General features: G+C 45.8%; 1 protein-coding gene across 10 annotated transcripts in view; it reads left to right on the top strand.

The window, feature by feature from the left end:
• The window catches only part of ADCK1 (aarF domain containing kinase 1), a 123,628-nt gene that overhangs the window by 38,622 nt on the left and 58,084 nt on the right, over positions 1-26,922 (top strand). For 8 of the 10 annotated variants that reach the window (XM_085869592.1, XM_085869596.1, XM_085869590.1 and 5 more), the window contains exons 4-5: positions 25,221-25,379; positions 25,568-25,726. In XM_085869592.1, coding sequence (XP_085725718.1) covers positions 25,221-25,379; positions 25,568-25,726 — 318 coding nt within the window. The remainder of the gene's footprint in view (positions 1-25,220; positions 25,380-25,567; positions 25,727-26,922) is intronic. The other 2 variants (XM_085869597.1, XM_085869593.1) reach the window with 1 other exon arrangement.

The raw sequence follows: 26,922 nt of genomic DNA, 5'->3' as shown, positions 1-26,922 counted from the left end.
ACACACACACACGGAGGTAGTGGAGGACAATGGGGGTGAGCTGGCGGACTGTGTAGGGACCCAGTGCGAGCACCTGGATGGCCTCCTCCAGGAACGAGGGGAGGGAGTATGCCCCCTTGAGGCGAGTCACGACCAGGTGAGTTCGGTCGTGCTTTGCGAGGTTGAGGGGAGGAGTGCTGTGGACAGGTGCACGGAAAGCTTGGGGGGTATAGAGGCCCCGGAGACCCTTGTGGGAACACGAATCCCCAGTGTGGTTGTCCCTGTGTGTGTGGTGCAAGGTGTGAGTGCGTCCCCGTGTGTGGAAGCGACCCCGTGTGTGAGTGGTGTGGTGGCGATGGTGCCGGAGTACGTGCTTCCCAGCACGCCGTGTGTGGATGAGGCACGGAGTGTGGGTGAGGCACCGCGGGTGAGTGCCCCCGCGTGTGTGGATGAGGCACCGCGGTTGAGTGCCCCCGCGTGTGTGAGCGAGGCACGGTGTGTGGATGAGGCACCGCGGGTGAGTTCCCCCGCGTGTGTGGATGAGGCACGGAGTGCGAGTGAGGCACCGCGGGTGAGTTCCCCCGCACGCGTGAGTGAACGGCCGTGTGCAAGGTCGCTGTGTGCAAGGGAGACCGTGTGTGTGAGAGCGGTATGAGAGGGAGATGTCGGTTGGCATGCGGGAGCACGCAGCCGCGTCTCCCGGTGTGAGTTTAATGGTGTGGACTGTGTGCGTCGTAACACGCAGGTATGCGTGTGTGGAATGGAGGCGACGACGGTGACATGACAGGAGAGAAAGCCGAGTAGCGGCTGGAGTTGTTTCGCGGACCGTACCGGGTTCACCCGGCAGTGAGCACGCGGTTCGTGCTGTGCAACGCACGAGACCGCCACGTGCTCGCTTGCGAGAGTGAAGTCCCGGTCCGGAAACGCACGCGGTGGATTTGCCGATCCCGCGGACGGACAAAGTTTAGGCAGGTAAATGGATTTGGACCGGACGGGTTCTCCACGCGATCGTGTGTGTTGAGCTCCAACGGGCAAAGCACATGTGTTCGCGTGGGGAACCCCTCGAGACGTGGGGCTTGTGTTTTTTTTTTTTTATGCGCACGGTGACGTCATGGCTGCACATGTGGTTGGAATCCGGCAGGAGTGGTATCTCTGCCGGATGGTACCGTCCAAGGAGGGACGAGGAACACGTGCAGCTGCATGACGTCACGGGCAGGTGCGAAGTGCGCGAGTTGCCGCGCTGGCGCTGCGCATGTAAAGAAAAAAAAAAGAACAAGCCTCACTTTCGGGTGCACAGGATTCCTGGGCAAGGGGTGGAAGACCCCCTTGACCTGGGCACAGGATGGAAACTAGTTAGGGGGAAGGGTTAGCTTAGCTAGACCGACTTCATGGGGCAGGGGTAAGTCCTCATGGAGTCCGTGGAATGGATTAGGTAGAGGGATTGTAGCCAGATTTAGGTTGGGAAATAAAATGAATTTTTGAGTTAGGAGACAGTGACAGACTTGTGAATGTGTAGAGGGGACGTAGTTTAGCTACGTAGTGTTAAATGGAACGTGCTATAGCTTAAGGGACGACGTGGGAGCACGAGTTAGTTAGGGGATGTAGTTAGAAGGATGGCAGAGTTCAGTGGTGTGTGTGTTGAAGAGTTGTGGGTTGTGAGGTGAGTACGTGTACATGTTGAGTGAGTGAGGCCAGCGGGTCTGTGTGAGTGGAGCGAATGGGGAATGCATGGTGCGATGAGTGATTGGGGGGAGGAGTGACTCCCGCCCAAGGGACCCCGGGGTCAGTATAAAGTGAGTTAGGGGGTTAGTCAAATTGAAAAATGGAGGTCGTTTTGTTGTTGGTGGGAGTGTAGGCTCGAAACCCATTTGGAGGGGTGCAGGAGCCCTGTTGACGGGCTTGGGAGCGTGGCTGCGAAAGGTGAGTATCGCTGAGTGGGTACCCCGGGCACCAGGCTAGTCGGCCGTGGTAGGCCAAGGGCCCATGGGGGGCCGGGATAGCGTAGTGGGCACGGGTGCGCCTGCTTGGTGCGGGGGCCCGGGGCGCCATTAGCCGCGTGGGCAGTGTTGTGGGCACGGGTGACCCTCGGAAAGGGGCCCGGGAAGCCAGCCTGCCACGTGTGCGTTTCAGGGGAGGTGCCATGGGGGGCACTCCCCGGTGTTAGGGAGCTGGTAGGCTCGGAGGCAGTGTAGTGCCCGGGGTGCCATAGCTGGAGATTCGGCAGAGGGTCGTGCCTGCCAAAGGGGGCCACGTGTCCCAGCCATGAGACCGTGTGAGGGCACGGAGAGAAAATTGGGGGGCGAGGCCCGAAATTGTGAGGACACCAACACAGGCGACGGGAATCTGGGTTGTCAGAACCAATAGTTTAAGCGAGAGGCGCTTGTTGAAGCCCCGGGGTAGTTTAACAGTTAAATGGTTAGGGTAGATTAGGAGATGTACCCCTCCGCACCATCCATCCCCTCGCTCTCGTTGTGGGCCGCTGGACCCACTTTGGGTAAGATCGCCGAACTCTGGGGAGGCCATTCTGAGGCTTCGTTGGGCCTCGACACAGGACGTTAGCTCTCCCTTGTTCCCATCCGGGAAGGGAACGTAGGGGTTGGGAGTAGGCTAGGTGACAGGATAGGTTAGCCGAACAAGGACGATAAAGGGGGTTCGGGGACGATTTATAGTGGGGGAGTAAAAATAAAAACAACAAAAAAATAAGTTGGGGCTAAATTGGGGTTTGACAAATTAAGGGAGTGGGTATGTACAGTGACAGGCAAAGGCGATAGGTTGGGAGGGAGACAGGTAGGTAGGTCCGAGCCCGCCTTCCAAGTGGCCAGCACCACCGCACTCCCTCCACCAACCTCCACTGAACGGCAAAGGCTGGCCAACTTCATCGGCTGGCCGTGTTTTGCTGCAAGGCAGAGGCCGGCTGACTTCATCGGCAGCTGTTGTGTTGCTGCAAGGCCTGTGCCGGCCAGTTCATCTGCTGGCTGTTTTTCTTCAAGGCCTGTGCCGGCCAGTTCATCTGCCGGCTGTGTTTGCCTGCAACGGCCTGGTTCTGCGGGCTGAGTTTGCCTGCAGCGGCCTTCTTCTGCGGGCTGTGTTTGCCTGCTGCCTTTGCCATGCCATGCCCACTGCCCCTGTTCACCAGCCCCCGTTCAATTTTTGCTTTGCCCTCCCTGTTCATTTCCATGTGCGCCAGGATCCGCAAGGCAACAGTTTGCAAGCTGCAAGAACTGCCCTGTTGGCAGCTACAACACGGGCCTGCAGTGGCGGCCCGTGCACCGTGTTTGTGTCCATGCATCCATTCGTTGTGTTCATTGCGTGTGCCACTTGAGCTGGCACGGAGACTGCGTTTGTGCAGCCCATGCACCGTTGTGGTTCACTGCGTTCAGTTCAAAAGGGAAGGCCTTGGACTGCGTGTGAGCAGCCAGCCACGTTCCCTGTCACCTGCATTGTTTGAGCCAGAGACTGCATGCGAGCAGCCTGGCTCCCTGCTAACTGCTTTTCTTTTGCAGAGTTCAATGACCCTGGGCCATGGTTTAGTGTAAAATTTGTAAGTTAAGGTTAAGATGTACTGTACATATGAGTGCGCCCCCGGCATGTTTGTCTTAGCGCCGGCAATTTTATTTAAGTCGTCCGTGTGAGTGAGTTTGTTTAGATAGTTACGCAGCCCTCAGGTTATTTATTTTGGGGACACGAATACCATGAATGTCGCACTCAGGGATCCGTAGGTAAAATGTACTTGGGGAAAACTACACATGATGGCACACAAAAATTTGACGACTCGGGACGAGTCTGTAAAAAGGGGAGGGGGTAGTGTTGTGGTTACCAAATTCGCAAACCACCATTCAGGTCCCTTAGGTGAGGTATCTCGGTAAGTACATGTGTAGTTAGGCCCAAACCCGTTGTCTAGTGGGAATACATGTCATTTATGCGTGCTGCGACTCTTCAGGATAGCCGTTTTTCTTTTACTATCTTTATTTTGGACCAACCGCCATGATTACCACCACAACCACAACATCAACCACCAACCACAACGCCGCTTCACCACAACCGCCACGACCTTCACGTCACACCTCGCAACCGTAGCATCGCCACCGTTCTTGCCCCGCTGTGGGTACCGGTGTTGGACTCGTGCAGGGCGCGCGTCGAACAGCGTGTACAAAATCACGGATTTTGTGCTTCAAAAACGGATCAAAAACGACACACGCCCACTTTTTGCCGTCCAATCGGTGAGCGAGGGGCGAATTGGCCCCGCCCCCAGGGCGATCGATATATGCAAATTTATGGATCAAAAAGCCTTCACGCCCACTTTTTCTCGGGCCAATGGGGAGCGAGGTGAAAGGTCAAAGGGAGGGGGTCAAAGGCGAAGCTACGGGGGGATAAAAGGACCGTGTTCGTCAGTCAGAAGAGAAGAGCAGAGTCAGGAGAGTCCAGAGGAGGAGAAGAAGTGAGAAGAGAGTCGAGAGGCGGGGAGTAGGAGAGTAGGAGAGTCCAGAGGCGGAGAGTAGGAGAGTAAGAGAGTCGGAAACAGAGTCAAGACTTCGCGGGCGGTGGAGCTGCTCGTCGTGTGCGTTGGAGTCGGAACGGAGGGGACGGAGCTGTGGAAAGGCGGCGACACCAGACGAGGGGGTGCTCGCGTCGTGCAGGGAGCTGCACCCGAGGGAGGCCGACAGCGCGACCTGGCCGAGGTGGAGACGCTCGTCGCGGGATAATAAAGATCCTCTATACCCCGAGCATCAGCAACCCCCTCCTGTTTCCCCCCGCGCTGAGATAGTGCGACCAAGGGGGCCCCTTTCCCACCCCCTACCAGACACCGTCCGCGAGGCCCGCGGAGTTGAGGCGCCATCGCCGCTCCGCGTCTCATCACCAGACGGGTAGGCGCGACCCGGTCTCGGCCTCAGGCCCGCCTCATCCTTGAGGGTATTCTTTTCCTTGGTTTTGGGTATGTGTTGTCGGCGCCGTCTGTGAAGTAGAATTGTATAAGTGTTGCCGTGTGCTGGGTAGTCGGTATTAGCTCTGCATTGTGTTTTCACTTTTACATTTGCTTTTTGTGTAAATTACATTGTGTCTTTTCTGTGTGCATTTGGTGGAATTGTATATGTGTGCTTCCCGTGTGCCGCGAATAAATGTGCTTTTGTGTTGAACTGTTTCCCGCTTCGCTTCGTCTTTTCCTTTATTGAATCCCCATCTTGCTTCACGTAAAGGGTTGGTAGTGGGCTGAATACGCCCGATAATTAATCGAACCGTCGAGGTCGACGATAACACCGCTCGGTTATTCTGATAGTACGGAACGGGTCGCTTAAGTGGCCCGTGTCCGAAGTCGACCTGCGGCGAGGTGCGATCGCCCGGTCTACCCTCCGCGTGGGTACTTAGGTAGGTCGAATTTGGCGAGCAACCCTATCCCACGCGGGGGCTGATTGGCTCGATCGCGGTGAGACCGAAAGGTCCACCCGTGACTGGTTCCCGGCGTTAGTCCGAGAGGGTCACGACTGGATTGTCCGTCCGGTGGGCGACGTGCGGCGATTCGAGTTACGTGGCCGTCAGCACGCCGGCGGGCGCGAATACCGCAACAATATAATGACTAAAAATCACTTGTAAGCATTGATAACTCGGGATTTATATCGTCTCTAGAAATATTATTTTTTACATAATTGAAATAGGGATTACACTGGAAAGTAGCTTGGGTCCCATATTGTACACAATACCTGAACTTGTTGATAAAACACACCATCAGTCCCTCAGATCTCCACTGATTCCCTTGTAACCCCACAGCGTAATTTGATTCCACACCATAACTATCGGACATTTAGACTGGTCTCCAGCCTGCTGATGAAGTCACATGTAGACGTCACGTGACGAGAAAGTGAGCATCGCCGCCATTTTACACTCGGACTGGGTTTTTTCCTGCCGCACAATACGGCAAATATATACACAGTCGAGGTGAATGCCTGGTGTTGGTGCAGTGGTTAGGGCAGTGGCTTGGGATCCAAAAGGCCCGAGTTCAAGCCCCATTGGGCCACTGAATTAATACACCAGGGGGTTGACTCAGCCTGTCATCCTTCCGAGGTCGGCGAAATGAGTACCAGTATACTGGGCCGGTGTATACCCCGGTTAAAATAGGTATACCATATCCCTGTGTCGTAAGAGGCGACCAGGGTTGCGTCAGGAAGGGCATCCGGCATAAAACATGTGCCAAATCGCTATGCGCATTATACCGATTGATCCGCTATGGCGACCCCGAACGGGAGCAGCCGAAAGAAGAAGAAGAAGATACACAGTCGAGGTGAGTTCGATTAAGGCATTGCATTTTTTTATTCTGGTTCCACACCGTAACGGTATTAATGAAGATACTGTCGATGCTATACTGACAAATGTGGTAAATAAGCGTTTAATTGGTTCCATTTTGATACTACTTTTTTCATCAAGTTTAGTGTCGCCCTCTCGTGTCAGGGAGCCGAAACGTTAATAATCTTCCACACCGTAACGTTCCACACCGTAATGTTCCACACCGCAACGTATGTCGCGTTACGATGTGGAAAGCATTCGTTACGGGGTGGAAATATGACATTTGAAATGATTTATCTGCGTATCAGTTACATTTTTTTAAGGTATTTCAATTACAAGTCAATGAGATTCATAATAAAACGTTTCAACTCGTGAACAAGCAGAGTAGATTTTTAATGTAACCCAGAAAATTCTGAACAAATGAATTTGCCCGTTACGGTATGGAAACATGCCAATTGGTTATGTTCCATTAGCATTTGTCACCGCGCCTCAGTTTCAGTTAGACAGTAGCAGAAGTTATTATGAGCGCTTCTGACAGTAGAGATGAAATATATATTCATATTTAGATTTGTTCATATTTTAGAGCTGAGGTGAGTTCATATTTTTGTTCCTGTTTCCAGGATGGTACGTCCTATCCACACCGTAACATTTATAAATCGATAATCTTCAAAAATGTGGATAAATCAATGATAAAGTGTCTGTCTTCATTGATTATATGCTATCAGTCACCGGAAACAATGTGTTGAGATGAAAAAATGATAATTTTGGACATTTTATATTATTAATTGCAATTCTATGCTGATTGGCCACTTTTCAGAGAATGACCCGCATGCTTACTCTCAGCTGTGTAGCCTGAGTTTGAATCCCATCCCAGCTATAAACTGTGATCCTTGTGTTTCTCAGGCAGGGTGATTTCACAGGCACTGCCCCCCCTCCCCCTTGCGCTGCCTTCCCTTCCCTTCATGCTGCCTTTCCTTCCCTTCACGCTGCATTCCCTTCCCTCCAAGCTGCCTTTCCTCCACGCTTCCTCCCCTCCCTTCCCTCCGCGCTGCCTCCCCTCCCTTCACTCCACGCTGTCTCCCCTCCCTTCACTCCACGCTGTCTCCTCTCCCTTCACTCCACGCTGTATCCCCTCCCTTCACTCCACGCTGTCTCCCCTCCCTTCCCTCCACGTTGCCTCCCCTCCCTTCCCTCCATGCTGCCTTCCCCTCCACGCTGCCTTCCCTCCACGGTGCCTCCCCTCCCTTCCCTCCACGCTGCCTCCCCTCCCTTTCCTCCACGTTGCCTCTCCTCCCTTCCCTCCATGCTGCCTTCCCTCCACGCTGCCTTCCCCTCCCTTCCCTCCACGCTGCCTTCCCCTCCCTTCCCTCCACACTGCCTTCCCCTCCCTTCCCCACATGCTGCCTTCCCCCCCATGCTGCCATCCCCTCCCTTCCCTCCACCTCCCTTCCCTTCACGCTGCCTTCCCCTCCCTTCCCTTCACGCTGCCTTCCCCTCCAGGGTTCCCACTTATTTTGACGTGTCTTTTTTAAGGACTTTTAAGGGCTAAAATAACCCCTTTTTCAGGACCACATCCAAGAAATTCCAGGGGTAAATTGAGGTGAGTCACCTAGAAATTAACAAAGATGATAAGTTTACAAAAAATCTATTTTAATAATGAACATGCAGAACACAGCAGGAGCTTATTCAGTCGACAAGGCACAACGCGCCACACAGCCAATTGGCAAATTCACTTCACAGTTACTGTAGAATCAGCCAGGAGCAGTCACAAGTTTCCAGATGGCAGCACTCTCAATGTTAATGTGTTGTTATGTTAAAATGTTATTGTAGGTGCTGCCACCTGCAAAGTTGCAGCAGCTCCTGACTGCTTCTACACTACAGAAAGTACATTTTGTTAGCTACATGTGATTGTAATATCCAATTAGGCCATAGCAGGCAGGATTTAGCCTTCTCCTCAATTTCTCTTTCTGGAACTTTGAGTTCCCCCCTGTTTTTGCTTGGCAGAGTGCCTGAGAGCATTTGATTTTACCAGAAAACTGTAGTATCTCTTTTTTTCAAATGATCCACTTCATCTTCAACCATTTTTCGTTTTCTTTGGATGGCTTCTTGCCCTTCCTTTCTTTTCTCTTCTTCAAGATATTGATGGTATTTATGTCGAGAACTGGAGGCTGAGGATAGCAGTTCCTTTGTGATTTCAACTTTGAGCATTCCACCTACCAGTACAAAATAATCAATAATCTGTGTCAGTGCCACAAGCATGCCTTCACCCAGGTTGTCCTTCTCTATCTGTCTGTTGAGGGAAAAACCCCTCTCAACAGACGCCTGACTATGGGAAACTAGCAACACTTTACGAACTACCCCCCACAACTTCTCAAACTTCTTGTTTTTACCCACACATTCATAGAGTAACACATCTACTCTGTCATCTTCAACCTTGAAGTCCTTTAACCTTGACTTCAGTTCACACCCTACTACATCCTGCAGTAATTCTTTGTAACTCGCAACCAACATATCTACATTATCAACATCAACTCTGTTCAGAGTCACCAAATTTTCCAACAGGCATTTGAATTTGGACTTTGAGTGTTCTTGATCAGTCACCATCAACCTGGGATCCAGAGAAGCCATATTTCTGGCTAAACTATACTTAAGAGACCTTTCAAAGATTTTGTTGACACATTTCACCACAAATAGCCTACATTCTTCTTTGAACTGAAACACGTGGCGTTCACTGATGGTCTTGTATTGGTTCTCAGGAGGGACTTCAGTTCACTTTCAGCCTTGAAACAAGCTTCAATCTTATTGTTTTCTACCCTTTCCTTTTCAAGATCCAGCTTTAACAAGTCATATGCAGTAGAAGTATTTTGAAATGCAACTGGCTTAACACACTTCTCTAACAAATTTCTGACAAGTCTCTCAACATCATGAACAAGAAAGGGACCCATTGGCTTGTCTGTTTGGTACAAGGCTAAAAATGGTTCAACTGCACTGGCTACTGACCTGAAAAAAAGACAGTTTTGCGACAGCTTATCATTCATTGCACCATGCAGAGTTTTGTTAGAGTTGCTGGTTGGTTTCGGCTTCTTCTTGCTTTCACATGCCTCAACAAATAACTTCAGGTGAGGCCACAATAGAATAACTCTGCTGCAGACAGGACCATTCTCAACCCACCTGTGCTTTCAAAATTTCAATGGGAAGTCTTTGCACCCAGTTACATCAGTAAAATCATCGCGCCTGGCAGAGTTATCTTTACGATCGTCCATGACGGCTCTCGCTATTGGGTCAAAATTAGCAAGGAATTTGGTGAGGGAATGGACGAATTGAGGAGAGAAGCAGTGGAAAGTAAGGCGGAAATGAGCAAGAGAATGGATGAAATGAGTGAGGAGGCATGCAATTTGAGAAAGGAATTAGAAAATAAAGCTTCTGAGTTACAGAAACACCAAGACAAAGAGACGGAATTACAAAACGAGCTGAGGATGTTGGGAGAGGAAAGAAAGAGAACGGAGAATGACACGTTGAGGAACCACACTGTGCAGATCGAAGAGGTAAAAGCCAAGGCCAGATTAAAGAATGAGGAACAAGAAAGACAGTGGAATAGAAAACACAAAGAACAAGGAACAAGGAATGAGGCAGGAGGAGGAAATAAGCCAATTGAAGGAAACAACGAGATTGCAGAATGAGGAACAAGAAAGACAGTGGAATAGAAAACACAAAGAACAAGGAATGAAACGGGAAAAGGAACTAAGCCAATTGAAAGAAACAATGAGATTGGAGACTGAAAAGCATGAGGAACAGTGGGAGAGAAAACAAAAACTATATGATTTTGAAATTAACCAACTCGAGGAAAGAGCAAAATTTGAGTCCACAGAGATGGAAAAACTCCAGAAAGATAATGAAGAACTCAAAAAGTTTGGAGAGAAAGAACGACTCAAAAGGAGCCAGGAAGTAGAACAGCACAATAATGTGGGATGTGTGGTATCACCACAGGAAGGAACGTTAGTGGTGCGGGACTTAATTGACATCACTCGTCAGATGAAACAACGATTAGGGCGAACGCTGAAAATGGAGACGAGGGAAATAACCGAGACAAAGAAGGAAATAGAAGCATTGCCAGAAACACGGGAGATAAACCGAGTCGAGAATGAATTGAATAAAACGGAGGAAACGGAGACGAAGAACCAGGAAGAAACTAATAGACATGAAGTGCCAACAGAAATAAAATGTATAGAGACGCGGGAGATAGAAAAAATAGAGGAGAGACTACACGATAAAGAAGGGGTGAAAGACGAGCACACACATGTTGAGTTAGCGAGGGACCATGGGGGCGGGCTGGCGGATGGTGTTGTGACCTGGTGCAAGCAGCTGGATAGCCTCCTTCAGGAACGAGGGGGGGGATATGCCCCCTTGAGGCGGATCACGACCAAGTGGGTCCGGTCGAGCTTTGCGAGGTTGAGGGGGTGAGTGCTGTTGACGGGTGCACACGAAGCTTGGAGGGGTATGTAGGCCCCGGGAACCCTTGTGGTGGCGCTAATCCCCAGTGCGATTGTCCCAGTGCATGTGTTCACAAGTGTGGTGAAATGTGTGCTGAAACGCGCGCATAGCGTGGGTGAAAGGCGTTGTGTGGAACAGACAGCATGTGCGAGTGAAATCCCTGTCAAAGTGAAAGGCCGTGTGTGAGTGGAACCACGTGTGCGAGTGAAAGGGCATGCGTGAGTGCACGGCCGTGTGTGAGAGTGACCGTGTGTGTGAGGTCGCTGTATGTGAGGGAGATGGTGGCTGGCATGCGGGAACATGCAACCGCATGTCCCGGTGTGAGCGTCGTGGCACGGGGGAGTTTGTGCGCGAGAGTGCGACGACGACGGCGACAAATGAGGGACAAAGGCCGAGTAGCGGCCGCAGCTATTTTGGGAACTGTGCCAGGTTTGCACGGCAGCGCATTCGGGGTCTGTGCTGTGCTCTGCACAAGGCCGCCACGTGCGCGCCTGCGGGAGTGAAGCCCGGTCCGTAAACGCACGCGGTGGATTAGCCGATCCCGCGGACGGACAGAAGGTAGGCTGGATAATGGATTTGGACCGGATGGGTTCTCCAGGCGGGCATGTGTGTGAAGCTCCGACGAGCAGAGCACATGTGTTCGCGTGGGGAACCCCTCGAAACGCGAGGCTTGTTTTTGATGCGCAGGGTGACGTTGTGGCTGCATGGTTGAAATCCGGCAGAAGGGAATCCCTGCCGGATGTTACCGTCCAAGAAGGGATGAGGTGCGCGAAGCGCGAGCAGCTGCCATGACGTCACGGAAAGGAGCGCAGGTTGCGAGTTGCCGTGCTGGTGCTCGCATTAAAAAAAACATGCCTCGCTTCGGGTGAACAGGATTCCCTGGGCAAGGGGTGGAAGACCCCCCTGTCCAGGGGGCACAGGAAGTACGAGTTAGGGGGATTGGTTAGATAGTTATACCGGCTTCATGGGGACATGGGTTGTTCCTCATGGAGCCCATGGAATGGATTAGTTAGAGGGATTTCAGTTTAGATTTAGGAAATGGGAATTTTTGGATTTTTTTTGGAGACATGGACAGACATGGAAATGTGTAGATGGGACGTAGCTTAGCTACGTAGAGTAAATGGAACGTGAATGAGTTTTAAGGGATGACGAGGGAGCACGCGATAGTCAGGGGATTTAATTCGGAAGAATGGCAGTGTGGAGTGTTGGTGTGAGTGGAAAAGAGTGAAAAGTGTACAATGAGTGAGCGTGGGACAGTGGGCCGAAGTGTGTGAGTGGAGCGAATGTGGTATGCATGGTACGATGACTGATTGGGGGGAGGAGTGATTCCCACCCAAGGGACCCCGGGGTCAGTTTAATGTTAGCGAGTGGGTTATTTAAATTTATTAAAAGGAGGTCGTTTTGTTGGTGTCGAGAGAAGGCACCAAACCCGTTTGGAGCGGTGCAGGAGTTCATGGACCGGCTGGGAGCGTGGCTGTGGAAAGGTGAGTTTTGTTCAGTGGGCACCTCGGGCACCGGACTAGTCGGCCAGAGTAGGCCAAGGGCCCAAGAGGGGCCAGGTTAGTGTAGTGGGCACGGGCGACCCGTCGGAAACGGGACCCGTCGCACCAGAATGCCACGGGGGCAGTGTAGTGGGCACGGGCGACCCTCGGAAAGGGACCCGGGGCATCAACACGCCACGTGGGCATCGGAGGGGGGGGGCAATGCCAGAGAGGGCAACCCCCCGCGTTGGAGGGAGCAGCTCGGCTCGGAGGAAGCCTGTGGGCCTGGGGTGTCATGGTTAGAGTTCGCCAGAGGGGGAGTTCCTGCCAGTTGAGCCACGCTGCCCAGCCAGGAAATTTTGCGAGGGCACAAATGAAAAGTTGAGTGCAAGGCCCAAATTTATAATGGACACCAACACAGGCGACGGGAATAATGGTTTCTCGAACCGATAGTTTTAAAGTGTGAGGTGTTTTTGGAAAGCCCCGGGGTAGTTTCAGGTTAATGAATGTTAGGATAGTTAGGAGATGTACCCCTTCGCACCATCCATCCCTTCGCTCGTTGTAGGCCGCTGGGCCCACTTTGGGTGTAGATCACTGAACTCTGAGGAGGCCATTCTGAGGCTTCATTGGGCCTCGAGACAGGATGCAAGTCTCTCCCTATTCCCTTTCAGAGAGGGAACGTAGGGGTTGGGAGTAGGCTAGGTGGACATGATAGGCTAGCCAGACAAAGACGATAAAGGGGGTTGGGGAGACAATTATAAAAGGGAAATAAAAATAATAAAAATAAAGAGGGTCAAAATTTTGTTGTTTTATAGCAAATTAAGGGAGTGGGTATGGACAGAGACAGGCAAAGGCGATAGAGTGGGGGGAGACAGTAGGCAAGGTCCGAGGCCACCTTCAGAGCCGCCAGCACCACCGCACTCACTCCAGACAAGATGGAACCACACCAGAGGCCGGCCAGCTTCACCTGCCGGCCTGTTGTGCTGCAGCCCCCTGTTCTGCATGGACTTGCCTTGCCATGCCTCGTTTGCCTGCCTGTGCCATGACCCCATGCCTGCTTGCCCTTGTTTGCATTTGCCCCTGTGTCCATCCATCACCATGTGCACCAGGACCATCCAGTTTTGCAAGGACTGCCTTGCAGGCAACCCATGCATCCATCATACTCATTTGTGTTTTACGACCATCTCCATCCATTCCCCTGCATGAATGGACTTTGAAACGACTTTTACCTTCTCCCCTTTCACAGATCACAAGTCCTGGGTCATGGTTAAGTAATGGATAAGTTGAGTGGAAATTGTAAATACGTGCAACCCCACCTGCATGTTTGTTTTAGCGCTGGCAATTTTAGTTAAGTTGTCCGAATGAGTCTGAGAGTTTGTTTAGTTAGTTACGCAGCGCATTCGGTTATTTATTTTTGGGACACATATAAAGAAATGTCGCACTCAGGGATCCGAAGGTAGAACGTACTCGGGGAAAACTTACACATGCTGGTCACACGAAAATTTGACGACTCGGGACGAGTCTGTAGAAAGGGGAGGGGGTAGTGTTACGAATTTCGAATTCGATTGCACACAACATACAGGTTCCTTTAGCAGCTATGTCGATAAGTGCTTGTTCCCGAGATAGCTCACCTTTCATTGTTTAAATGTTCAGAAATCGATTAGATGTGCTACGGATCAATTTAATAGTTCGGGAATGAACAATGGAGACATCCCTCCCCCTCTTCTGCGAAGATGAAGAACCACCCTGCCGTCCCGTGACTCATGATGTCAACAACTCCCTCCCACCCGTGGCTGAGCGGGGGATGGAGCATGAGAGCATGATCCATGAGTTACGCCGGGAGCGGGGGAAGGGCGGGAGAAGGATAACAGGAGATCTTTTCTTTTCTTCAGGGGCAGAGTTGGAGGAGTAAGCTTTTTGCTTCGGCAGAGAGTAGTCGTTCAGCAGACCGTCGGGTCCTGCTTGGCTTGCGTTAGGGTTGAGGCCTTCGGAAGCTTTTTGCTTTGGGGTGCTCGGTCAGCTTCGGCTGAGGTCTGGCTCGGGAGAGCTTTTTGCTTCGAGCTGCTTTGTTTGGAAGAGAGTTGAGCTGGTCGCTCCGCTCGAGCTGCGAGTGGTGGCTTCTTCTTGGTTCGTGGAGCTCTTTGTTCTCCATTTTGGTTTCCAGCTTGGTGCGACTCTTCGACCTCTTCTTGGAGATGGTTCCTTGGGGAAGTGACGCATCGACGGGAAGGATCGGGGCCTCGTCTCACCAGCACGTGTTGAGAAGCGCGGGAGGATTCGTGGGAGCTCGGGAAGGATCGCGGCTCATGGCAATTGGATCCAGTACGCTCTCGCTGGAGCCCGGGTCCGAACAACTTGAAAACCACATGAGGTGGAGAGGTTCGAGATAGGTTCTGGGTTTCAGTTCACCTGTCCTCCGAGCTGGAGCCCGTTAAAGACCTCTGCCACCATTTCTTGTGTGTGTGTGTGTGTGTGTGTGTGTGTGTGTGTGTGTGTGTGTGTGTGTGTGTGTGTGTGTGTGTGTGTGTGTGTGTGTGTGTGTGCGTGCGTGCGTGCGTGCGTGCGTGCGTGCGTGCGTGCGTGCGTGCGTGCGTGCGTGCGTGCGTGCGTGCGTGCGTGCGCGCGCGCGCGTACGTGTGTCCATGGGCCTGTCGAATAAGTGGGAACTGCTGTTAAGTGCAAGTGACTGTACATAATAAATAGACAGTTGTAGTTCTTTTGTCGTGCTTTTTTTGCTTGTATAATTGCATACGTGTTTTGCCTTGTTTAATTGCATACGTGCTTTATTATAACTAGTACGTGCCCGTAAAAAATAAATAAATAAACCACACAGGCCGTTTCTTCGCTCTCACGTGCCCGTACGTGCCTGACCCGGAAGTTCGATATTATTCGCAGTTCCGATTATTCGCAATTCATTTTTAATACCCAATTATTCAATTAGCGCCAACGTATTTTACCTTTTCGCAATGTCGTGGCAAGGAAAAACAAAAAGAGAAGAGAAGAGAGAGAAAAAATTTACTTCCTGGTTCGGAGCATATCAGCACTCTGATGTTCCCGAAATTTATACACCGTCTAATATGAAAACGATCATAACTTGGGCCATTCTGTTTATCAAATGCGCATAAGAAATCGAGAAATTATTAGAATACATTAAGTCATCACTCTCCCGTACGAAGCCCGTACGTTGTAACCCGTAATGGGGAACGTGGCTGTGCTTCCCTTCCCCATTGGCCACGCCCATGCAACAACGTGTCTTCCCATTGGTTTGGTAAATAAATGGCCATAACTTGGGAAGCACTTGTCCGATTAATATCAAACCTTGAAAAGGCACATCCTCAGGTCCCCAGCAATATATCTGGCAAGTTTCAATTAGATCGGACCAGAGATTGTCGAGAAACAGCGGACACACCACACACATACACATACACATACACATACACATACACATACACATACACATACACATACACATACACATACACACACATTGCTGGAATTATAGATAGATAAATGTCCTTGTGTGAATGTAAACCTGTACATTGCGTCCATTCCCCCATTGAAATGCCATCTTGTATTGCGGAATATTAGTTGGTTTTTAAATAACCGATAAATAGAATCGGGTCTGGCGAGTTCTGGCGATAATACCCGCTCGGTTATCCCAGAACGGAACGGACCGCTTAAGCGGTTCGCCTCCAAGCAGGCCTTCGCCGAAGTACGGTCCCTTGGTCGGTTACCCGCGCGGGTACTTAGGTATATCGATATTCGGCGATTGACCCTATTTTGCGCGGGTAGAATACGGACGAGGGTGTTTCATATTGCAACTTTTTTGCGCTATTCAATGTGGCTACCCGTCGTAGCTTTCCAATATGGATAAAAACCCCACTCGCCGATTTTTTTTTATTTTTTATTTTTTATTTATTTATTTATTTTTTTTAAGAATTTTCCTCCCAAAAATGGCTGCCGGCGGCCATTTTTTTCCAAAATGGAGGCCTTTTTTTGCGTTTTGACACAGGAATGGACTCCTACACCTGCTAAAATACGTTAATGTTACTTGATATGTGTACGTTTGTCGATGATTATGATTGCTATTGCTGCTAGCAGTCGGGGACGAGACATTAGGCATCCAATATGGCGCAAAAATCCAAAATGGCGTCCAAGATGGCCGATTTTTGACCACTGGAAAGTTGTTCCCTCCGATGTGGGTTCTAATATGTCTAGTTATAGGTTTTTGGGTGTGCTGAATTCGTTTTTATGCTCTAAAATGCAGTATATCTGTCACAGAGACGTCTGCGGGGGTCATGCTCTCGCGTTTAGAAGTAGTTCTTGCAAGTCCGAAGAAGAATTTTGAGTATTCTCATTGCCCTCATTGATATCAGAAGAATATGCCCTCATTGATATCAGAAAATAACAATTAAATATTCGAAGGTCAAACATGTATTTATTTAACATGTACAGTATATACATGAATTACTAGTATACTAATGCCAGAATGAATGTTCTAATATGAATTCATGTATGCGTGCCTATCAGCCGCGATAATCAATAATATTGTCCATGGCATGGCATACATGGCTGTAGCGACATTTCAAATTAAAATTTCCATAGTTCGAAAACATCAATGTTCACACTTCGCTTCATATAGTTATCTTCATTTTCATGTATATATGAAGGAGTGATCGACACCTATGGTATTTGACACCGCAATTGGTAATTTTCGCTCTTGCCGATTCCAATGTGCCCACAGATGAGCGAGAAATGATGGCAAAACTGTTGCATCAGACAGCTAGACTACCTCATGATCAACTCAGCTCAGGAAATCCAAAATTTCCGGCCGTGGATGAGAATGAGAGTCGTGACCTGTGTCTCAGCAGTTTCATAGATGACGACTCGTGGCGGTTATTCAACCTTCTTGAACTATATTATGTACTTGATGTAGAATGGATGTGTGAGTCTGCAAGCACATGGCCAGAAAGTGATGGTTACCAAAAATTCGCAAACTATGTGCACAATGTTCACGTAGTTAACGACCTTGCAGAGCGTGTAATTAAGTTGATTTCGGATTTTATAGACAAAACGAGGGATGAACAGCAAAGGTAAGCTTTGCTTCAAGTGGTTGAGTGGCACAGGCAGAATTATTCTGGATACACGAAATCCACTCTTCAGAAAATGTAGATAACTATATGAAGCGAAGTGTGAACATTGATGTTTTTGAACTATGGAAATTTTAATTTGAAATGTCGCTACATCCATGTATGCCATGCCATGGCCAATATTATTGATTATCGAGGCTGATAGGCATGCATACATGAATTCATATTTGAACATTCATTATGGCATTCGTATACTAGTAATTCGTGTATATACTGTACATGTTAAATAAATACATGTTTGACCTTCGAATATTTAATTGTTATTTTCTGATATCAATGAGGGCGAGAATATTCAAAATTCTTCTTCGGACTTGCAAGAACTACTTCTTAACGCGAGAGCATGACCCCCGCAGATGTCTCTGTGACAGAAATACTGCATTTTAGAGCATAAAAACGAATTCAGCACACCCAAAAAACTATAACTAGACATATTAGAACCCACATCGGAGGGAACAACTTTCCAGTAGCCAAAAATCGGCCATCTTGGACGCTATTTTGGATTTTTCTGCCATATTGGATGCCTAATGTCCAGTTCCCGACTGCTAGCAGACATGGCAATCATAATTATCTACAAACATACACATATCAAGTAACATTAACGTATTTTAGCAGGTGTCGGAGTCGATTCCTGTGTCAAAACGCAAAAAAGGCCGCCATTTTTGGGAGGAAAATTCTAAAAATCGGCGAGTGGGGTTTTTATCGATATTGGAAAGCTACGACGGGTAGCCAACTTGACAAGCGCAAAAAAGTTGCAATATGAAACACCCTAATTCGGACTGTGCCGTGGTGGGATTAAAAACCCACCCGTGACTGGTTTCTGGCGTTGTTCCAGAAAGTCACGACTGGATTGTCCGTTCGGTGGGCGAAGCGACCGCTATTGGTGAGACGCGGTCGTTCGCATGCCGACGGGCGGGAATTCTACAACAATACATACTTTATACACGTACTCACATTCTAATTGGACATACTTTAAACATGTACTCACATTTTAATTGGACATCCTTTATACACTTGCTCGCATTCTAATTGGACATAATTTATCCATATACTTACGTTCTAATTGGACATAATTTATCCATGTATTCACATTCTAATTGGACATAATTTATCCATGCACTCACGTTATAATTGGACATAATTTATACACGTACTCACGTTCTAATTGGACGTAATTTATACATGTACTCACATTCTAATTGGACATAATTTATACTTGTACTCACGTTCTAATTTGACATAATTTATACACGTACGTCGTACTCACATTTTAATTGGACATAATTTATCCATGCACTCGCGTTCTAATTGGACATATTTTATACACGTACTCACATTCTAACTTCTTCTTCTTCTTCTTCTTCTTCTTCTTCTTCTTCTTCTTTCGGCTGCTCCCGTTAGGGGTCGCCACAGCGGATCATCCGTATGATCCGCATCGTGATTTGGCACGTTTTACACTGGATGCCCTTCCTGACGCAACCCTGGTCGCTTCTTACGACACAGGGATCTGGCACACCTATTTAACCGGGGTATACACCGGCCCAGTACACTGGTACTCATTTCGCCGACCTCGGAAGGATGACGGGCTGAGTCAACCCCCTGGTGTATTAATTCGGTGGCTCAACGGGGCTTGAACTCAGGACCTTTTGGATCCCAAACCGCTGCCCTAACCACTGCGCCAACACCAGGCTACTCACATTCTAACGATACATACTTTATACACTTACTCGTATTCTAATTCTACATACTTTATACACGTACTCACATTCTAACAAAACATACTTTATACACAAACTCACATTCTAATGGGATATATTTTATAGACCTTCTCACATTTAATTATAATACTTTATACACGTACTCACATTCTTATTGTACATACTATATTCATGTACTTACATTCTAACTATACATACTTTAAACGCATACTCGCATTCCAATTGGATATATTTTATAGACGTTCTCACATTCTAATTATACACACTTTATACACTTACTCATATTCTAATTTTACATACTTTATGCACGTACTCACATTTTTATTGGACATACTTTATACACATACTCGCATCCTAATTGGACATACTTTATACACATCCTCACATTCTAATTATACATAATTTATACATGAACTCGCATTCCAATTATACATGTACTCACATTCTAATTGGACATACTTTATATGTGTACTCGCATTCTAACTGTACATACTTTATACACATACTCACATTCTAACTGTACATACTTTCTACGCATACTCACATTCTAATTGTACATACTTTATACACGTACTCACATTCTAATTGTACATACTTTATACACGTACTCACATTCTAATTGTACATACTTTATACACGTACTCATTCTAATTGTACATACTTTATACACGTACTCACATTCTCATTATACATACTTTATACACGTACTCACATTCTAATTATACATACTTTATACATGTACTCACAGTCTAATTATACTTACTTTATACACATACTCGCATTCTAATTGTACATACTTTTAACATGTACTCACATTCTAATTCTACATACCTTATACATGTACTCACATTCTAATTGGACATACTTTAAACATGTACTCACATTCTAATTGTACGTACTTTTAACATGTACTCACATTCTAATTCTACATACCTTATACATGTACTCACATTCTAATTGGACATACTTTAAACATGTACTCACATTCTAATTGTACATACTTTATACACGTACTCACTTTCTAATTATACTTACTTTATACACATACTCACATTCTAATTGTACATACTTTTAACATGTACTCACATTCTAATTCTACATACCTTATACATGTACTCACATTCTAATTGGACATACTTTAAACATGTACTCGCATTCTAATTCTACATACCTTATACATGTACTCACATTCTAATTGGACATACTTTAAACATGTACTCGCATTGTAATTCTACATACCTTATACATGTACTCACATTCTAATTGGACATACTTTAAACATGTACTCACATTCTAATTGGACATACTTTAAACATGTACTCACATTCTAATTGTACTTACTTTATACACATACTCACATTCTAATTGTACATACTTTTAACATGTACTCACATTCTAATTCTACATACCTTATACATGTACTCACATTCTAATTGGACATACTTTAAACATGTACTCACATTCTAATTGTACATACTTTATACACATACTCACATTCTAACTGTACATACTTTCTACGCATACTCACATTCTAATTGTACATACTTTATACACGTACTCACATTCTAATTGTACATACTTTATACACGTACTCACATTCTAATTGTACATACTTTATACACGTACTCATTCTAATTGTACATACTTTATACACGTACTCATTCTAATTGTACATACTTTATACACGTACTCACATTCTCATTATACATACTTTATACACGTACTTACATTCTAATTATACATACTTTATACATGTACTCACAGTCTAATTATACTTACTTTATACACATACTCGCATTCTAATTGTACATACTTTTAACATGTACTCACATTCTAATTCTACATACCTTATACATGTACTCACATTCTAATTGGACATACTTTAAACATGTACTCACATTCTAATTGTACGTACTTTTAACATGTACTCACATTCTAATTCTACATACCTTATACATGTTCTCACATTCTAATTGGACATACTTTATACACGTACTCACTTTCTAATTATACTTACTTTATACACATACTCACATTCTAATTGTACATACTTTTAACATGTACTCACATTCTAATTCTACATACCTTATACATGTACTCGCATTCTAATTGGACATACTTTAAACATGTACTCGCATTCTAATTCTACATACCTTATACATGTACTCACATTCTAATTGGACATACTTTAAACATGTACTCGCATTCTAATTCTACATACCTTATACATGTACTCACATTCTAATTGGACATACTTTAAACATGTACTCACATTCTAATTGGACATACTTTAAACATGTACTCACATTCTAATTGGACATACTTTAAACATGTACTCACATTCTAATTGTACTTACTTTATACACATACTCACATTCTAATTGTACATACTTTTAACATGTACTCGCATTCTAATTCTACATACCTTATACATGTACTCACATTCTAATTGGACATACTTTAAACATGTACTCACATTCTAATTGTACATACTTTATACACGTACTCACATTCTAATTGTACATACCTTATACATGTACTCACATTCTAATTGGACATACTTTAAACATGTACTCACATCCTAATTGTATGTACTTTATACACGTACTCACATTCTAATTATACATGGTTTAAACATGTACTCACATTCTCATTGGACATACTTTAAACATGTACTCACATTCTAATTGGACATACTTTAAACATTTACTCACATTCTCATTGGACATACTTTAAGCATGTACTCACATTCTAATTGTACTTACTTCATACACATACTCACATTCTAATTATACATGCTTTAAACACGTACTCACATTCTAATTGGACATACTTTAGACATGTACTCGCATTCTAATTGGACATTCTTTGTGGACCTACTCGGTTGATAAAAGAGAAGTACAACTGGCTACCATTTGGTGCCTTTTATGACCAATGTTTGTACATTCTGTGTGGACAAACAGACACACAATCTTGTATAAGACAGACAAAGAAACGGATCCAAATGCAATTCCCTCTCCTTTGGTGGGGGTAATAATTCTGCTCGGTCAAACAGCACAGAGACTTGAGCAATTAGTGGCCTTGTGATGAAGTCAGACCAAACTTGTATAATTCTGCAGCATCAAGCCAGCATGGAGAAATTCTGTGACACTAAAGAAATATTATATGATGGAACTGACAGCCAGATAACAGCAACTTGATTTTTCTTGTGGTTCTTATTTCTCAAATCACTGTAAGGGCATCATTTGTATAAAATCCACCACTGTCCATTGCATTTTTCGGTGCACCTTTGTTTGTGTTGACTGGCCTACGATTTGAGGTTGTGGTTCCCCACCCTCCTTTGCTTTGCACTTATTTATAAACACGAGTTCAAAATTGGGGAAAAGAAAGTGCAGTGATGGAGTTGAATTTTGGAGAAGAAGCTTGTAGCAGTGGACCATGAGAAAGTTGACTACTATTTCTCCTCCTTCCACCACAGATGATGCTGAATAATTTACAGGAACTATGAATGGCTCAATCAGTTCAAAAACTTTATGGCCTTCACATATTGTTGGTGCAGGGAGCAAGTGCACATACAAATCTATCCACTGTGAAACCCCTTGAGGTGGAGTTTGCCTGACTATGCACAGAGTACTTTCAGCATCAATTGTACAATGTGGAACAAACTGGCCTTTCCATTCATGGACTTGTTTCGACTTAAGAGTGCTTATATTTTCATCTGTGTATTGGTTGGTGTGATCTCGTGCTGAGAAAGGTCCTGTACTGATTAGTACTGTACCCTGGATAATGCCACAGCAATGTGTGTGCAATTGGTCCTTGTGGAACACATTCAGTGCACCGAAAAGGCAAGTCCATGGCATTTAGCTGCTCATTGTAACGAGACTACTGCATATTAATCTGGTGCCCTCTCCCCCACTCCCAACCCCTTTCCTTCAACATATTATCGTGATAAATATTTTACAGTGTCCAAAAATATACTACTCTTTTTATCGTGTATGCATTTTTAATCAAATATCCAAACAGATCATCATGGAATGCTTCATTGGGTTGTGACGTTCAATTCTCATGAAATCGTATGTGCCCGTAAAAAAAAAAAAAATATATATATATATATATATATATATATATATATATATATATATATATATATATATATATATATATATATATATATATATATATATATATATATATATAATAAATAAACCACACAGGCCGTTTCTTCGCTCTCATGTGCCCGTACGTGCATTACCCGGAAGTTCGATATCATTCGCATTTACGATTATTCGCAATTTATTTTTAATACCCAATTATTCAATTAGCGCCAACGTATTTTACCTTTTCGCAATGTCGTGGCAAGGAAAAACAAAAAGAGAAGAGAAGAGAGAGAAAAAATTTACTTCCTGGTTCGGAGCATACCAGCACTCTGATGTACCCGAAATTTATACACCATCTAATATGAAAACGATCATAACTTGGGCCATCCTGTTTATCTATAAATGCGCATAAGAAATCGAGAAATTATTAGAATACACGAAGTCATCACTCTCTGGAAGTCCGTACGTTGTAACCCGTAATGGGAACGTGGCTGTGCTTCCCTTCCCCATCGGCCACGCCCACGCAACGTGTCTTCCCATTGGTTTGGTAAATAAATGGCCATAACTTGGGAAGCACTTGTCCGATTAATATCAAACCTTGAAAAGGCACATCCTCAGCTCCCCAGCAATATACCTGGCAAGTTTCAATTCGATCGGACCAGAGGTCGTCGAGAAACAGTGGTCACACACACACACACACACACACACACACACACACACACACACACACACACACACACACACACACACACACACACACACACACACACACACACACACACACACACACACACACACACACACACACACACACACACACACACACACACACACACACACACACACACTGCTGGAATTATAGATAGATGTATAGCTGAGGGAAATGTGTGAACAGAAATATCATCCTCTTTACTTTTGATACATTGCTAGCTTACAATGGCAAGGATAATTGGCCACCTCGGCATTCCACGACCAGTAGATGCTCAACACAACAGCCTGATCTTTGGCCTGTGAGTAAGGTAGTGTATTTGCATTACATCATTAAAATGGTAGCTCGGTTTGCACCTTTTCAAGCAACAGCTGATGGAAGCTTCTTTTTTTTTTTCAACGATTTCTTCATCTTCAACGAAGAAGTACTCAAGTGTGATATTCCTTTTCATTCAAATTTCAAATGGCATTGTACAGACCAACCATGTTTATGGATTTGGAGACTGTTTTGCTTTTAAATGAAATTTTAATTGTCATACTTTGGAACCATTCCAATAAGCTCCAATGGTTTGACCTTAAACTGTTAAAATGCAAACGCATGTAACTAAAACAGAGTACCCGCCCTATGGGCTATTTTGTTCCAAGCATGAAACGCGTTCTTCTGACGCATTCCTTTTTTTTGGTGGTGTATGGGCAATGGTCTGCTGCCTCAATCGCTCCCAAAAATAAAAATAACCTGGGTTATGTACGAGGCAAATTATGTATTCTGGTTCTGTGCTCTTTAACACCTTGTGGTTGTATAGCTCGGATAATTCCGATTGCACACCCTCATACCCCCCCCCCCTTCCCTCCCTCAAAGGAAGAAAATGGCAAGATGGGTGAAAATAATTCAAAGCCTGGTGGAATGAAATGAAACTTGTACAGGCACAACTTAAGGGTGCCTTATTAATCCCTATGCCTGGTGTTAGCTTAATGGTTAGGGTGGGCTTGGGATCCTCAGATCCTGAGTTCAAATCTCACTCATCTGTTTAATTAATACCAGGTGGGGTTGACTCTGCCTGTCATCCTAAAGAGGTCGGCAAAATGAGTGCCAGCTTGCTGGTATCCTGTGTTGGAGTGGCGACCCGTCCAGGATTTCGCCCAATAGCCAAGGAGACTGCTGAGGCAGCACCAACGCTCTGCACAGAGTATGGTCTAATGGATGTATCTAGGACTAACCATTCTTTGGTTGGCACTTTGTGTTTTCTAAATGGTTCTCCTGATATTATTATCTCATACTATTTGCTTCATTTTGTTACATTTCACCCTGGGTTGGTTGCTCAGCCCGAAAAGCTCTTCCAGACCTTTGATTCAAAGCCACTTGGCGCTGCATCACTGGCTCAGGTCCACCGGGCTGTGTTGAAAGATGGCCGCACAGTTGCTGTCAAGGTGCAGCACCGCCAGGTGCAACAGCAAGCAATTCGGGATCTTCAATTGATGGAGGTACAAGTGTTTGTGCTTTTGATTTTGGTAACTGTTTATCTTAGACATATATACTTGTGAGGTTTATGACGATAAACTGTGATGCACAACACCAGGACATACAAATAGGCAGATGCTGCTAACATGCTTTATTTTATATGAAAGCACTGTGATGGAGAAATGCTAAACCTCATGCCACATTCCTACAGGTGCTTGTCCACACTGTTGCCTGGCTCTTCCCCGAGTTCCATTTCCTCTGGTTGCTCAACGAGGCTCGGAAAAACTTGCCTGTGGAGCTGGATTTTATGAACGAAGGGCGGAATGCAGAGAAGATCTCTGGAATGCTGCAGCACTTTGGCTTCCTTAAGGTGAGCACTGACAGTGGAAAACAATTATGATGATGCACTACATGGAGGAAATGGTTAAAGGAGAAAGGGGTGAGTGGCAGCCAAAATTTAGACGTTTTTGCATGTTTAACAGGGAGACGTCACCTTCAGGTGAAAGGACTTCTTTTTTTTAGATCCTCGTGGAGGATCTCTAAGTCTTACGTTGTTGTTCTTCATCTTCTTCTTGTGGACTTTGTTTCACAGCCTACAGTTTTCATCGAAACTTCCTGAAATGGCATTTTTATGTAAAAAAAATACCCTGCGCAGACAGTAACGATCTCCGATTTTGAAAATTCCTCCTAGAAAAAAAATGTTATGACGTCAAAATATCTCCGCTAATGGAAATCGCCTAAAAAATTATCTCCTAAACTAGGCAAGCTTTTTGAATTCTGTTTGTGGGAATCAAACAGGGCATTAGCAGAGATGAATTACCACACATATGATACATCACTATGACGTCATATCAATTTTTATGACGTCATTCCTATTTTTTGACATTTTTTGTTTCACAACCCAGAGTTTTCATCGGATCTTCGTGAAACTTGCCAGGTATATGCAGAAAGCCCACGCGCAGGCAGCAACCATCTCTGATTTTGGAAATTCTTCCGAGAAAAAAAGTTGACGTATCACCGCAAATGGAAATCGCCTATACCAGTGGTTCTTAACCTTTTTATGTGTTCGTACCCCCTGTTTTTATCTGTACCCCCTGTCTAAAAATTTCGTATGAGTTATTTATTTATTTATTATTGGAATTTAAGTACTATACAGTATTGAATTTCACACCATATGTCGTACCCTCTGCTTTGATGCTTCGTACTCCCGGTTACGCCTAAGTCACATTTGCTCTACGGCGGCCGTACGCCCTCTGAATTGACAAACGTGCGGCGGCCGCAGAGTTTCTGCGGTGGCCTCAGGGTAGCCCTACACTGTTTGGCTATCTTTTACAGGCTGTAGGGGTCACCGTGGAATTATAACACGGAGTTATAACTTTTTTCATTTCTACATTCGCCGTAGCAATTGGACAAGCGGGGAAAAAAAACTGGTTAAAAGAAAAAAAAAAATGAACCCACTCGTTACCGTCCGTCTGGCCGCACGTTCGCCTTCGGGACCCCCTGCAGTCACCTTGCAGGCACCTTGAGGCTACCTTGCGTCTGCCTTGAAAATTGTAAGGCCGCCGC

The sequence above is a fragment of the Eptatretus burgeri genome, chromosome 2, assembly GCF_056783735.1.
Source record: "Eptatretus burgeri isolate ZD-2024b chromosome 2, Ebu_testis_v1, whole genome shotgun sequence".
Lineage (NCBI taxonomy): Eukaryota > Metazoa > Chordata > Myxini > Myxiniformes > Myxinidae > Eptatretus > Eptatretus burgeri.
This window is presented reverse-complemented; position numbering and strand designations above follow the sequence as displayed.